Source organism: Microplitis demolitor, chromosome 4 (assembly GCF_026212275.2).
Source record: "Microplitis demolitor isolate Queensland-Clemson2020A chromosome 4, iyMicDemo2.1a, whole genome shotgun sequence".
In the NCBI taxonomy this organism is placed as follows: domain Eukaryota; kingdom Metazoa; phylum Arthropoda; class Insecta; order Hymenoptera; family Braconidae; genus Microplitis; species Microplitis demolitor.
In genome coordinates, this window is record NC_068548.1 from 6,604,837 (window position 1) to 6,620,981 (window position 16,145).

At 27.5% G+C, this 16,145-nt stretch overlaps 2 protein-coding genes across 2 annotated transcripts; both read left to right on the forward strand.

The window, feature by feature from the left end:
- Nucleotides 1–4,378: 4,378 nt before the first annotated feature.
- LOC103580827 (odorant receptor 47a-like) lies at nt 4,379–10,307 on the forward strand. The gene is made up of 8 exons (XM_014440305.1): nt 4,379–4,411; nt 4,473–4,672; nt 5,971–6,190; nt 8,453–8,559; nt 8,767–8,866; nt 8,934–9,044; nt 9,147–9,302; nt 10,257–10,307. Exons 1-8 carry the CDS (start codon nt 4,379–4,381, stop codon nt 10,305–10,307), a joined length of 978 nt encoding a protein of 325 aa, XP_014295791.1.
- A 1,126-nt stretch (nt 10,308–11,433) lies between these two features.
- Nucleotides 11,434–15,700, forward strand: LOC103580818 (odorant receptor 47a-like). Its single transcript, XM_008562710.1, has 8 exons — nt 11,434–11,721; nt 11,776–11,975; nt 14,189–14,408; nt 14,468–14,574; nt 14,743–14,842; nt 14,911–15,021; nt 15,090–15,245; nt 15,650–15,700. Exons 1-8 carry the CDS (start codon nt 11,434–11,436, stop codon nt 15,698–15,700), a joined length of 1,233 nt encoding a protein of 410 aa, XP_008560932.1.
- Nucleotides 15,701–16,145: the final 445 nt, after the last annotated feature.

Below are 16,145 nucleotides of genomic sequence, written 5' to 3' on the forward strand. Positions count from 1 at the left end.
ACTGAGACGGTATTATTTATGTATAGTAATTGTTATGATTATTTGAATTATTATTACAACTGGAAATAAATAAAACCAAATTATATTGCTTTGGCGAATCCAAATTAAGAAATCGGACCAAAACCAATAACTTACCAAATTTTTGAAAATTTCCACAGTAAAAAGTGGACAGTTACACAGTAAAAAATTTTGCGTCATTGCGTCAAAAAACTTAGTGTTAAAAATTTTTGTGTTAAATATTTAACAGTTTTATGTGTGCATTTAACATTTATTCTGTTAAGTCAACACAAAAAAGTGTTAAATATTTAACACAAAAATTTCTAACACTAAGTTTTTTGACGCAATGACGCAAAATTTTTTACTGTGTAACTACACTGTTAAAAAAATTGTTTGAATTTTCAAAACATTGTATATAACGCAATAAACACATACATTTGTGCTTGAAATTTCATTACTAATTTCATATAGAATTTAAAATACACGTTTTTGAATTTTCAAATCAACACTTTGGCTTTTCAAATACTTCGTTTTGAATTTTTGAATACAATTTTTTTAATATTCAAATACTTTGTTTTTAATTTTCAAACACTTTGTTTTTAATTTTCAAATAGATGTATTTGAAAATCTGAAGCGTTTATTTGAAAATTCAAACGCGTGTATTTTAAATTCTATACGATCGTTGCAATGAAATTTCAAACACAATTGTATGTGTTTCTTGCGTTATATACAATGTTTTGAAAATTCAACTAATTTTTTTAACAGTGTATGGTTACATGGAAATTAATGACTATTAGGTATGTAAAGTAACAAAATGTTTATTGATAAAACTTCAAAATTTTGTAAACTGTCATCAATTCCTTATAAACAACATTATAAATTTTTTTATATAATATAGCGGGTAATTATATTTTTTTTTCTTAAACGTTTAAAAGAGTAGAAGTTAAATGAATATTTTAATATTTAAATCACTATAAAACTATATTATGTTTATTAGCATTATGCTATATCACATTTAATACTGTATACTGTCAATGATGTTCAGTTCAGTCACAACTTTTATTTACTTTATATTATCAAGGAAATAAAAACTTAACAACAATAAAGTCTGATGTATACCGCTCACATTACTCAAATTTATTATATATTTAACTAATTAGTATTAATACACAATCCTTTATTACTGAACGCGCAGCACGTCACGCGCAGAAATTTCATATACAAGTATTTGAATTTTCAAATAAGTATTATGAAATTTCAAATGGAATTATTAAAATTCAATGTGTTTAGAATTTTCAATACTTGCTTCGAAAATTTAAAAAACAAGTCTAAATTTTAAGTACGCTCATTAAAATTCATATTCTTTCTCTTAATTTTAAATACCAGCTTGATTATTAAATTACGTACATTAAATTTGGAGCTTTTTTTTATTGAAAATTCAATTCAAATATCTATTTATGAAAATTCAATGCCTTTTGTATTGTAATTTTCAAATTATTTTTTACAGTGTAAGACAAAATAGTTTTTTTCAGACACAAGTATTGAGAGAAGCTATTTATAATTCATCATGGATAAATTATAATAGAAAAATGGTTAAAATAATGATAATAATGATGATTGGAGCGAAAAATGAATACCATTTTACAGCATACGGTCTTATTACTCTTAATCGCGAGCAAATGGCTCGAGTAAGTGATTTTTTAAAAACTCGTTCTTATTTTTTAGTTCATGATGTTTTTTTTTTTTTTCAGATTTTCAACACAACTATCAGTTACTTTACGTTACTGAGAAGTTTTTCGTAACTCATGGAAACAAAATTAAAAAAAAAAAAATTTATTCAAGTTTTGATGAATGTGAATATTTGTTAGTTATTGTTTCAGAATATATATTTATTATTTATGTTCGTAGTTTAGAAAAAAAAGTTACAAATAATATATTCACTGCACATATTTATGGAAAATTATATTTTCTGAATAAATATTTTCAAAAATTATTAGCAGGATAATGAATAAATTGATTTATGGTTGACCGAATTGAATGAAAAAAAAAAAGAGCACAATTAATTAATATTTTATAAAATGTAGGGGTCTAAAATTTTACATTCTAATGAAACATACATTTATATTTAAATTATGAACAGTATTTATTTTTGGAAACAGAGTGTACAGAAATTAATTCTACGTAAAATGAGTAGGGGAGAGTGGGGTCAATTGAACCAAAAATACTTTGACATTTTTTTTTTTATGAATAAAAGCAAAAAGATATTTTTTTTTTTGACGAAATTAAAATTCATTATATAGACTATCATTTCTCGTAAGCACATAACTTGACAAATGATAAAAATTTTCAATAAATACGAAATTGTACAACTGCATCAAATGGTTCAATCGTCCCCTTTGCGGGGGCAATTGAACCACTAGTCGGGGACAATTGAACCAAGAGTATTAGAACCACAAACGAATGACTTTAATGAATAATTTACTATTCATTACAGCTTAAAACTAAAATTACAACACTTCTAATAATATTTATTATTTTATATAACATTATATGTTAAAACAATCACTTTAAAAACTTCTGTCAATATAATTATTTTTTTTCTTGGTTAGTTTAGCTTGTTTTCACATTCTGTCAAGATACGCGCGCATGTCTGATGCTCACAGTGTGATTCGTGTGGTTCAACCGTCCCCGAGAGTACTGGTTCAATTGACCCCATATGATTTTATTGAAATAATTAGTTTAAAAAAAAAATATTCAAGAACTATTTTACCAGAAGTAAAGTTTGAAATTTATGACTAATATATGTAAGAAGCTATTACAAAAAAATTTTTAAGATTACATTTGAAAATTAAAAAATTATTAAACAATTTGTCAAGAGCTGAAAAACAAAGTTCAGATGCCTAAAAACACAAAAACTTGAATTTTTTAAAAGTAAATCATCATATTGGTTCAAAATTTTAGTCAGACTGAGGTTTAGTGTATTGAAATATAATTCCATGAGGACGACTTATTTATATATTTTTTTCGATTTTTTAAGCTTACTGGTTCAATTGCCCCGTGATTCAATTGACCCCACTCTCCCCTACCATCATTGCAAGGTTTAAAAAATAAAAAATTTTTAAAAAATTAATTGAGCCAAAATACGGCAATGAGAGTACTCGTTCGAGAGGAAATTGAAAATGCTTCAGGATCACATAAAAATTTTATAATTATTTAGTTGCACAAGTATTCAAAATCTTGACGATAATAATTTATTGTTTATTTATTATTAAAATTAAAAATTATAATTATAAATAATTAAAAATTAATTTATAACAATAACCATTTCTAAAGCTTACCTCGTTTATAACATCTATTGAATAAGTAATATTTTTTCACCAATACATTTGTTATAAAATATAAGTTCGTTAATCGGCAACTTATCAATTATTTATTTCAAAAACAGTAACGGTTTCCAGCAGCCAAGTGTGTAATTATAGATAAATAAATAATTGGATTGTCGATGATTTACAATAATTTTAGTCGCTTGATAGTAAGTGAGCCTGCAACAATCAAAGCTAGTTAAAAAAAATAATCAAAAGTCATTTAGTGAGTGAGTAGGGAGCCAAAAAAGATTTAGATGATGGTGACTGTACGTTAGTCAATTTTTTATTGAGGAGCTCCGTCCGCTCGAGCCTCGCCATCGTTATCGTTGGCTTTCAGTCGGAGTGGGGATGAAGTATCGATCACTTAATGACGGGGTTCCGTCACGCAACCATTTTTCCATCATACATTTGTCATTTTTCTTATATTTTATACACTTTCTATTTGATATCGATTAATAAAATATACCATTGTCTCCAGAGTCGTTTTTCTCCCATCGCATAATTTATTTTCTTACCCTGCTATATACATTTTTCTTCTTCTTCTTCTTCTTGAATATTATACATACTCTATTTATTATCGACTTTATTCCTTAAATAAATACAAAATTTTGCGACAAAACTGACGTTTTCTTAGTAACTCGTTATTACCTCTCGACTTTTATCATCTATTGAAAAGCATCAATTTCGACAAAAATATATATTTAATTTTTCACTGTTATGATTTTAATAAAAACAGTTTTTAAATATAATTTATAAAAATGGAAATAAAAAGTAATAATGAATTACCGCCATGCGAAAAATTTTTCAATCCTGAATTATCGTTATTTAAATTAATCGGCTTCGGGATACTCGAGAGGGCGTTTATAAAAAATAATGATAAAATTTATGTTAAAATTTTTGAAATATTGTTGATTATATCCGGTTTTATGATAATGATTGTTTTAGTGTTTAGTGAATTTCGCACTCTCAATAAATATTTTTTCGATGACTTAACAAGAACGGGTGAAGTTATAGCAATGATATTTGGCTCGACTATAATTATAACAAAGGTGAGTTTTTATTATCAATACATTTATTATTTATTGTTATCAAATAATTATTAAAAATTAGTTATTTAGATTTTGGATGTCTAGAACAGACTTAATTTTGATATTAAAAGAATTTGATGATTTATGGGAAATAAATGTCAGAAAACGATTGGATTTGAAAGATAAAGTTAATAAAATAATTAATGCATCTAAACCTATTCGTTATTGTTATTTTATTGCTGGTGGATCGCTAATCACAAGCTACGGAGTGCGTCCTTACTTGTAAGAATAAGTTGGTGAGGTTAATTATTAACAATAGAAATACATTAATAAGAGAGACGAGACTAGAAATAAATTTTCCCCGCTTTAATTTGAATATTCATGTGTAAGAAGTTAGAAGGCGCTGTTGCCAAATCTTTATTAAATCATATGACTCAAAAATAACCGAGTCATTTCATTACTTTCTTTAATTAAATAAGTAATAAATATTCATTTATGAATTCGTTATGTTATTATAAATTAAAACAATGAATTTTTATAACTATTAGGAGCATTTAGCAAAAAAAAAAATTCAAACACTACTTTGATTCACTAGTTTCGGTCGAACCTCATCCTTAAATGGAAAAACTTCAATGCTTGAGAGAAAAAACTTAAAATAAAAATTAAAAACTGAAATTTTCGGGAAATTTTTTCTTCATCGTAAACAACAAAATTTGCTTGTGGCAGCTAAAAAAAAAATGTTTGTTTCGAACGAAGCACTCTTATAGACATAGGGGATACCGGGTATGGTTGTCACAGCGGTCATTTGTGGCGATCGGTTCATCAATCGGCGTCGAAGAATCGTCAAGGCAACAATTCCTTTTTGGACTTCGATTTTTTAACGTCGATTAATGTTCGTATTTCTTTCGGTATAAGTGGTCTCCCAGACAGCATTCAAGTCGGAATGACTGCTTTACGACGTCTTTTTGAAGGCATCCTCAAGAAGTCTTCTAATGATTTCTTAAAGGTGTCATTAAGAGTCCTTAAAGACTCTATAACGAGACGTCAGTTTTGTTACATCTAAATGTATTCCTTTTTTTAACTTCTTTATCACGTCAAAATTAAGAGCTCCTTAAGACGTCATGGTAAATTCATACTGAAGTCTTATTTGCAAAGTCAGAATAAAGAACTCTTTGAGAACTCTTTTTAAAAACGTCTTACTGAGTTCGCTAGTTGGCTCATTCGACATCTTGAGAATTTTTTAAAGACTTCTTTAAGATGTTGATAAGACGTCCAAATCATAAATAGGAACTCATTCAGAACTCATCAAGTCGTCATTTTGCTGTCTAGGCTGTTATGGTCGATGTGATAATCATACTCGGTCTCCCCTATATCTTTACTATTTTACTATTTATATTTATTTACAATTATGATAAACAAGTATAGCATGTTGGTATTCATTTTCAAGAGATTTCAATTTCTTCGCAACTTACGTTCTTAAAAAAACTATATAATCACTAGTTATTCATTTAACTCAATCTCTTCATGTAGAGTGACTTAAAAAAAAATAATTTTTACGTGATAATAATTTCTTTTAACAGTCTAATGTTACGTTACTTTTTAAAACAATCTGAAAACAAGACAATAGATCTAACAGAAACGGTTTATCCAATAATTTACCCGATACCATCAGGAACATGGCCAGGTTGGCTCTCATGCGTGACATACGAACAAGGAATAATTTTTTTTGGAATAATTTATTGGATTGCTTGTGACACACTATTTATTCTACTTACTTCTCACATTTGCATCCACTTTATGGTAAAAAAAAAATCCTATTGTTACTAGGAATAAAATCGGGTTTTTGTCCAGTAACTGGCCAGTTTGACTAGAGATTCAAAGAAACATAGCGGCTTTGAAAAAACTTACTTTCAAATTTAAGATTTTGAAGTTATCAAAATTATCAGTTGCTCGGGAAAATAAAACAAAATTTTTAAAACAATAATCAGGCAAATTATAGATTAATTCATATTATTGGAACTTTTTGAAAGTAATAACACCATAACTTAATGTACAACAGACAGATAAATAAATTAGGGGAGTGAAAATTTAAATTTACGAATTATTCGACACGAATTCAAATCGAATAATTCGAAATTTAGAATCATTTGATGATTTTCGAATAATTCGTAAATTTTCAAATTATTTGGAAGTTCATGATTTTTTGTTCATGACGTTGTTTATTTTATTGTTCTCATTATATCCCACGTTACTTCTAGAATCAAATGATTTAAAATTTCCAGAAAAAAACTCATGACAAACTACTGTGGATTTGTTTTATTGTTTGATTTCAAAACTATATCAAAAAGTACTCAAGAAAATAAAACTTTTAAATGCAAATTCAGAGCTGCCTAACATTTTAATTTTAAAAAATGTTAACGATATCGACGGTAGCATTGTTCAATGAAATTGATAGTTATCATACTTCATACACTGTAAAAAATTTGCGGAGTGAACGCGGAATAAATAAAATCAGCGTCACTCCGAAATCACTCCGCTGAAAAAAAAAATTCCCTATTCACAAAAATCATTTCATTATGTAAAAAATTCAACAATGACTCGGAAATTGTGAATTATACTAAAGCTTCATAATAAAAATAAACTATTTAAAGGATTCGAATTATGCAACAAATTCAAATAGTTTAAAAATTATTGAATAATTCAAAAAGTTACGAATTATTTGAATTTCGAATCGTCTAGTACTATTTGATTCAATTCGAACGCTATTCGCACACCCCTAAAATATATCTAACCGAAAAGTATATAAATTTGTATATCAATAAATGAATATTAATCTGCATTGACAGACATTAATAAATTAATTTAAACAAATCAATTATAACTTAAAATTAAAGTAATCATTAATGAACAAAATAATTATGAAATTTAATTATTTTTAATAATGAAAGTTTAATTTATTCATGTTAAACTATTAAATAGGTAACATTATTATACTTTAAGTATAAATGTACCAATTAAATTATTATTAAAATTTAATCATAGTTAAATTAATATTTATTACTTTTTCTTTTTAACTATTTTGGTAACTCTGGAAGTACTCCAGATTGTAAAATGTTCAATAACTCGTCTAAATGACAATCTGTAATATTTGTTTTTATTGTACACAGTCGCAATTTCATTATTTTATTAATTTTTTTTTATTGCATCCATTTTTTAATATGTATAAAACTTGTGTATAGTTAAGTCCGTAGAAGAATGCTCTTTTCTTCCACCATCTTTCTACCTTTAAGTTATTAAAGGTCCATTTTTTTGCAGACTTAAGAAATAATAAAATTATTTACACATTAACGTACACAAATCTTGATTTCTTTACACTGCTTCTTAATATTTATTGAAATAATTTTGGATAAAGGTTAGACGGAAAAAAAAAATATTGTGCTCACCACTCAACGGTATCGTGATATTCACTCTCCTCGGTTGGTTATACTTTGTACAAGGAAAGTGTTGGTCTATCGGATCGTGATTATCGCGATCCAGGCGGATCCCGAAATCATAAGATCGTTTTGCTATAGTAACGATCCGTTCTGTTATAATAATGGCGAATGCTTATTAAAAATTTGAGGTTAAAATAGATGAATTTTTAACTTTAATTTCATTACAATTTTATTTTTAGTTAGAATTAATAATTACATGTTAATAACTCTAATAAGTGCAATAAAAAATTATTATTTAATATCAAGAAATGTAATCAAGTAATAGAATATACGTAAATAATTGATTAAAATTTTTTGTTTAATAATTTGGTTATGAGTGGTGGCGCTTGAAAAGTGATCGCGATAATCACGATTTTCCGTGTAAATGTAAATAGAAAAAAATAAACACACACGCATACACATCAGTATAGATAAAACATTTGTGTGACCAATGCTTACACCCGAGTTGTAGATGGCGAGATTTCAATGTTTTACTTGATATCGCTAGCCAGTTACTGGTTTGAAATCAACTTCAAACTTGATTATTTCTACTAGGTTAATCTAAACTCATTGTAAATAAATTTAATAGATTATATCCAACGACTTAAACAATTTACACGTTAATTACCTCAAAAAAAACAACGAGAGCTTTGAATTGATAAGAGATCTATCACGACGACATCAGGAAATGTTTGTGTAAGTATCAGAGTCCCTATATTATGCCCCGCTTGGCCGCACGAGCGTTCGGCTGATGCTGCCAACATTCGCAATATTCCTATTCTAGATGACACAAATAATTCTTTATATAAATAGTAGACCAAATATGCTTTTAAAGTGGATATAGCTATTATCGGAAGTGGTCAATAAATAAATAAAAACAAATAAAATTTTTAATTTTTTCAGATTATGTCAAAAAATTGAAACTCTGTATAGTCCAATTGTCTTACTAACTGTATTATTCAATGGCGTCGATTTATGTTTTTGTATTTTTACACTAGACAAAGTAATTCATTAACAATAAATATTTAATTAATAATTAATTTGTAATAAACATTTTTTTTAATATTAAGGAACTGTCAGGAGGCCATTGGGTGACAGTTGCAAGAAGTGTAACACATGCATTGACATTATTTATTCAAATTCTTATTTACTGTGAATTTTCTCATGTCGCTACACAAGAAGTGATACTTTTAATAAATTGTAGTTTTTTTTTTATTTAACTATTCATCAGATATTTTACTATTTTTTTTTTTTTTTTTTTTTTTTTTTTTTTTTTTTTTAAGATCAATAGGGTAAGAGAAGCAATTTATAATTCTTCATGGACTTATTTTGATAATAAAATAAAGAAAATGTTATTAATAATAATGATGCGTGCTAGTAAAGAATATAAATTTTCAACATACGGTATATTAATCCTCAACCGTGAACAATTTACAAATGTGCGTATCATTCATATTATAAACGATATAATTCAAAAATTTATTTAACCTCGGAGGTTAAATGAATAATTTATTTGAACATTAGTAACTTTTTTCTATTTAAATGAATCATTGAAATCGATAGAAATTTTTAGGCCTTCTAAAACAAGTACCAACAAGCCATACTTATTTTTAGTAATTACATTATATACACTGAAAAAAAAACTACTCAAGTATCTGCGTGTTTGTATCCTCCCGAGTAAATATTTTCTTGATTTAAGAATTGGTATATTTATTTTAAGAAAAGAAAAGAATATATATATATATATATATGGGTACTTCGTTTCCGGCGAAAGTATTTTTTTTGTTGCTCATCAAGCAAAATATTGTTCTTTATGCTGAAACAAAAATTCCTGCCAAGTTTGAGCTCTTAATTCCAATCCTCAGTACTTTCCATTTGATTTCCAAGATTTCCCATTTAAAATACACGTAAATTAAATTACTTTTTTTTTAACTTTGTAATACTCAGCTGTGTTTTATGATATCGACGCGGTTTTGGTCGCAAATTGTAGGGCATTTGGTGTTTTTCAAAAGTGCCCATAGTAACTTAACTGTAATTCCAGCTGTTTCACTGATGTTCGCTGAGGAAGTCATTTTTTGTATCAAATTGACCTTTATTGGCTTGCAGAACGTAAACCAATGAATGCACACCAAAAATGTAAATAGGAATTTTGTAAGGAATTTTATTCAGCATAAAGAACAATATTTTGCTTGATGAGCAATAAAAAAAATACTTTCGCCGGAAACGAAGCACCCTAATATATATATATATATATATTAGGGTGCTTCGTTGGACAATTAAAATAATTATAGAGCTTCTTGGTACTCGTTTGAGAGGTTTTTTCAATTACATAATAACTTCATTGGTAAAGAGTAAATTTTGAAGAAAATTATTTTTGTTTTTTTTTTTTTCAGATTGTTAAAACAACGATGAGTTATTTTACAATGTTAAGAAGTTTTTCATAATAACGGTTGCTCATAACGAAATAACAAAAAAGTTTTAATGACAGACGAATAGCCTCATAGGAATCAAAAACGCTTATAAAAATTTCCAATTTATAGATTTTTGAACTTTTTATGAATTCGCTCACATAAAGTTCTGGATAAACTTTTTTTTTTTTTACTATTAAAATTACTAAAATTCGAAAAAAGTTCCACTCCAAGTTCTAATTTGTCTCAAGTTCAAAAGTTCCACATGCCGAACTTTTTTGGAACGAATTTTTTTTTCACGGGATGGTCAAGGATCACATTACAAGTTAAACATTTTGTAATTACGCAAGTATTCAAAATTTCGACAACGATAATTTGTTATTTACTTATAAATAATTACAAATGTATTTATAGCAATATAAAAATTTATAAAGTTCACTTTATTAATAATATCAATCGAATATAATATTTTTTCATCAATACGTAATTTGTTATAAAATGTAAACCCGTCAATGAACAATTTATCAATTATTTATTTTAAAAACAGTATAACGATTCCCAGCAGTCAAGTGTGTAATTATAGATAAATCAATAATTGGAATGTCGATGATTTACAATAATTTTAGTCGCTTGATAGTAAGTGAGCCACCAACAATTAAAGCTGGTTAAAAAAAATCAAAAGTCTTTTAGTGAGTGAGTAGGGAGCCAGAGAAGATTTAGATGGTGGTGACTGTACGTCAGTCAGTTTCTTACTGAGAAGTTCCGTCTGCTCGAGCCTCCCCATCGCTGTATTCCAGTCTGATTGGGGAGGAAATATCGACCACATAATGACGAGGTTCCGACACGCAATCCTTTTTCCATCATACATTTGTCGTTTTTCCTCGTATCGAATAAATTTTCTATCTGATATTCGTTAATAAAATATACCGTCCATTGTCTCCAGAGTCGCTTTTTTGTACCCTATAATTTAGCTTCTTATTCTTCTACATATGTTATATTCTTTTCATATATCATAAGTATGGCAGTCAATATCGACTACTTGACTTAAAATAAATACAACTCTTGTCAACACACGTAGACGAGTTCGTAAATCAATAGCACAGGATCTTGCAATTCATTATTATTGACTTAAAAAAAAAATCTGATAAGTAACACATTAAATATGCAGAATGAAAATGAAGAATTACCAACATGTGAAAAATTATTTAGTCTCGAATTGACGGTATTAAAACTAGTTGGCTTAGGTTCCTTAAAAAATGGATTTAGGCAAAAGAACGCGAATTTACTTGTCAAATTTTATGAAATATTTTTATTTATATATAGTGCTAGTGTACTAACAACTTTTTTTATAAGCTCGGTATTTACTGTACATGTGTTGTTACACAGTGACTTTATACTGGCATGTGAAATAGCAACATTTATTTTTGCAGGTGCTATAACTGTTAGTAAGGTAATGTCATTTATTATTTTGTTTTCGATAAATTTAATTATTTGTATAAATAAGGTTCTGAGAATATGGAGCTATCGGATCGAATTAATTGAAATTTTGAAAGAATTTAATGATCTGTGGGAAGATATTACTAAGCATCGTTTGAATTTGAAAGAAAATATTTGTGATATATTAAATGCATCAAAGCCAATACGTTATGGATATTGTTTAATCGCAAGTTCATTGAGTCTGAGTTACGCACTACGTCCTTATTTGTAAGTTTTTTTTATTGGATAATAATAATTATTTTAAAATTATTTAATTAATATTTTTATGATATAACATAACGTAAAAGTTATTATTAGTAACAGCTGGTTAATGATAAATTTTTTTTTAACATGTAGTGTGATCAAGAAAATTTTATGTGCATTTGAATGAGTATCTTTAAGCTGTATTTGTCCTGCTTTATACTATTTTTAGCCACTGTAGGGCCAGTTTTGGCCATTCAGAAATTTCAAATAAAAGAATTTGTAATGTACATGATGGCATAATTAATTTTTTGAATGTGCTCAAATATATTTTCATCTCATTATTACAATTAAATTTTTTTTAATGCGTTTTCATTATTTACAATAAAGTATTAAATGCCAAAAAATGCAGTAGTGGCCACAAATAGTACTTCTACCCCACGGGTCATTCCATATCAATTCAACGACATTGCAACGGTGACCCTCTTCGATTTTTTGGTTTTCTCATATGTTTTCATACATATCGGGTGCCAACAGTGTTTACTTATTTTCATCATTTCTCAAGTCACGAATATTTATACTTATTTGGATGGCCGCAAAAAAACCGAAAATTTTTTTTTTTTTCGATCTCGCCTGAAACTTCGTAAGTTTTCATTGATCAAGAACCCTCTCCAAAAGTCAGCACGATAGAAAATTCTTTAGAGATCGCTCACGAATTTCAAAAATTCCAGAAATAATGAAAATTCGTTTTTTTTCTCATTACCGCAGATATTTACACACCAAAAATTATTAAGACCCCCAAAATTTCAACTCAAAATATGAATGTTCAAAGGTCACTCAAGAATTTCGAAAATTTTGGAGTTCAACACTTTTTATGTTCCTGAGCGACTTTTAGATATTAATATTAAAACTTGATTTTGGATTCACTTTTCATTCATAATATAATGATTAAAAATTTCCGATGAGACAACAAAAAAATTCAAACGAGTGTAAAAATTATAATCTTGTAATTAATGTATATTTCCAATTGAAATATTAATAGGATAATCATCTTTTTAGTAACTACTTTTTAACTTCCCGCTAAGAAAATCGGTGATTTTCAAAAATTTCGGGAAGTTATTGTTTTCACCCCGATTTGCGAAAATCGAAATTTCATCAGATGTTGACGTTTTGAGGTCTTAGGCAGCTATCTTGACTATTTTCGGAATGATGCCTGAGTGTCTGTATGTATGTATGTGTGTGTGACCGGTCTGTAACTTTTTAACTAATGAACCGCTTTTAATGGTTAAGGCGGCAATCGAAGAGCTTGTTGGCCATCAACTTTTCTGATAATTTCAGATTATTTGATCAAGTAGACTTGAAAATATTGGCGAATTACGAAAAAAAAAATTTTTTTTTTAGTTTTTTATTAGTTTCTCAGAAATGACTTACACGATCGACTTTAAACTCTAATCAGCTCTAAAACTTGATAAAACGCGTCGATTGCCGCCTTAGCTATCTCAATTGGATTATTCTTTCGAGAGTTATCGTGGAAGTAAGAAATTGTAAAAAACGGTCTTTTGCAAATATCTTTAAATCAACTGAACCAAACGATTTAAAAATCTGATAAGCTTTGGATTTTATCAAAACGGGTCGATTGCCACTTCAAACATAAAAATCAAATCATTTGTCAATGAAATATCGTGGGAGAAAAAAATGGTAAAAAACGATTTTTTCGAAAACAACGGCATACAAGAGTATTTTCGAGCTCGAAACTGTATTCCTGACAATATTTCCGAGCACAAGGAGCTCGGAGTGAGCGGGAAGTTTTTGGGCTGGCCCGTAGGGTCATCTGATAGACCGATTTTTGTTTTTTTTTATTATAACTACACCAATATTTTTACTGAACACATTCCGAAACCGAATATACAATATAATTTGTCAGTGTAGTATTTATTTTTTTAATATTATTTTAAATCAACACCATAGAACTTTTATCATATTATAATTGAATTATTATGAGAATTGAAATTGAAACAAACCTTTACTAAAATTACGATGGCCATCGTTAAATAGACAACGATTATATCACAAAGTACTGTAATCATTGAAAATTTTACTATGCGGTCGTATAATTATTTTTGCATGTTTATTTCAATTTCCGTGAGGTGGCCTACATATATGTAGCTCAGCTTTACTATGGCACCCTAGTATTTCAAACGAAAATAATTGCTCCGTGTAACAGTAATTTATTTTAACAGTCAAATGTTATTTTACTTCATAAAACAATCTGAAAACAAGACGTACGATCTAACAGTAACAGTGTATCCACTAATATATCCCATACAAAGAGGAACATGGCTGGGTTACCTCTTGTGCTTGGCATACGAACAAAGTATCCTCTTTTTCGGAGCAGTTTATTGGATCATGTGGGACACACTATTTATTCTACTTACTTCTCACATTTGCGTCCACTTTATGGTAAAAATTAAAAAAAAAAGTTCCTATCAATCTAAACTCATTGTTAATAAATTCGATAGATTATGTCCAACGATTTCAACAATTTACATGTTAATTACGATAAAAACGACAACGAAAGCTTTAAATCGATAGAAGACCTATCACGACGACACCAAAAAATGTTTATGTGAGTACTCAAAAGCCTCCAGCACCGCGTTGACCGCACGAGCCTTTGGCTAATACTGCCAACGTGCGCAATATTCCCATTCTAAATGCCGCTTAATATACTCCTGTAGTAACACTGGATGACACCAAAAGCAGTAAATTAATAAAAAAAATTTTTTCATTTTTTCAGATTGTGTCAAAAAATCGAAACTCTGTACAGTCCAATCATCTTACTTACGGTAGTGTTTAATGGCATCGATTTATGTCTTTGTATTTTCGCACTTGACAAAGTAATTAAATAACAATTCATTTTTAATTAATGATTAATTTTTAATAATTTTTTTTTTTTTACATTAAGGATCTATCAAACGGGAATTGGGCTAAAGTTGCATCAAGCGTGACACATGCACTGACATTATTTGTCCAAATTGTTATTTATTGCGAATTTTCTCATGTTGCTACAGAAGAAGTAATTTTTTAAATTAATTATATATTTGTTTAAACTATATTTTATCTTTTTTTTTTTTTTATTAATAGACCAGTCGGATAAGTGAAGCAATTTATAATTCTTCATGGATTTATTTTGATAAAAAAATGAAGAAAATGTTATTAATAATAATGATGCGTGCTAGTAGAGAGTATAAATTTTCAGTATACGGTATACTGATTCTCGATCGTGAGCAACTCACAAAAGTGCGTATTCATTCACTTTATTAATGATAATTAAAAAATTGAACTTTGGGTTAAATGAATTATTTATTCAAGCTGTGATATTTTTTGACATTTAAATGATGTCAATTTGCAGTAAATTTTACGCCTTTTGAAATGACTACCAACAAGCCGTACTTTATTAGATCAATTAATTGTATGATATATATACGTCTATAATTTTTTTTGTAGGAAAATTAAAATAAGGAGAGCTTGTTGGTACTCATTTGAGGGTTTTTTTTAATCTTTAAAATATTCTAGCAGCAAAAAAAATGAATTTTTTGAAAAATATATATATATATATATATATATATATATATATATATATATATATATATATATATATATATATATATATATATATATATATTTTTTTTTTTTTTTTTCAGATTGTTAAAACAACGATGAGTTATTTTACGATGCTAAGAAGTTTTTCATAGATTACGTTGTCAATAACACAATATTAATACTTCAAAAATGTATAAAAAAATAGTTAGTTAATGTTAGTTATTAGCAAAAATTAGAATTTATTTGAAAAATACTAATTAATTCTTTTTTTCCACCTTCTTACTTCATTAGACAATCAAAGGCTCTTTCAAATGAGGTCGCTGGGTTATTTTTCAGTAGTGGATTTATTAATGTATTAAATTTTTTGAACCTTTCTAAAATTGTCAAAAACGTTTTGAAAATTCTAAAATAGTTGAATGTTCAATATCACTTGAAATAAATTCTTAGCGTTCTAGAATATTTTCCTATTGGGTTGATCCGATGATTTTCGCATAATTCACAACTTTCAAATATATTTTAGAATTTCTCAGAACATTGTTATTGTTTTTAAAACAATCGTTGAAAAATTAAAAAAAAATAAATATACTTATTCAAGTG

What these genes read in the sequence shown, in the direction of transcription:
- LOC103580818 (XM_008562710.1), top strand. Translation starts at nt 11,434, where the DNA reads ATGCAGAATGAAAATGAAGAATTACCAACATGTGAAAAATTATTTAGT. An exon ending in TACGCACTACGTCCTTATTT is followed by an intron (nt 11,976 to 14,188) that starts GTAAGTTTTTTT and finishes TTATTTTAACAG; the next exon opens with TCAAATGTTATTTTACTTCA. An exon ending in CTCATGTTGCTACAGAAGAA is followed by an intron (nt 15,022 to 15,089) that starts GTAATTTTTTAA and finishes TTTTATTAATAG; the next exon opens with ACCAGTCGGATAAGTGAAGC.
- LOC103580827 (XM_014440305.1), top strand. Translation starts at nt 4,379, where the DNA reads ATGATATTTGGCTCGACTATAATTATAACAAAG. An exon ending in CGACATCAGGAAATGTTTGT is followed by an intron (nt 8,560 to 8,766) that starts GTAAGTATCAGA and finishes TAATTTTTTCAG; the next exon opens with ATTATGTCAAAAAATTGAAA. An exon ending in CTCATGTCGCTACACAAGAA is followed by an intron (nt 9,045 to 9,146) that starts GTGATACTTTTA and finishes TTTTTTTTTAAG; the next exon opens with ATCAATAGGGTAAGAGAAGC.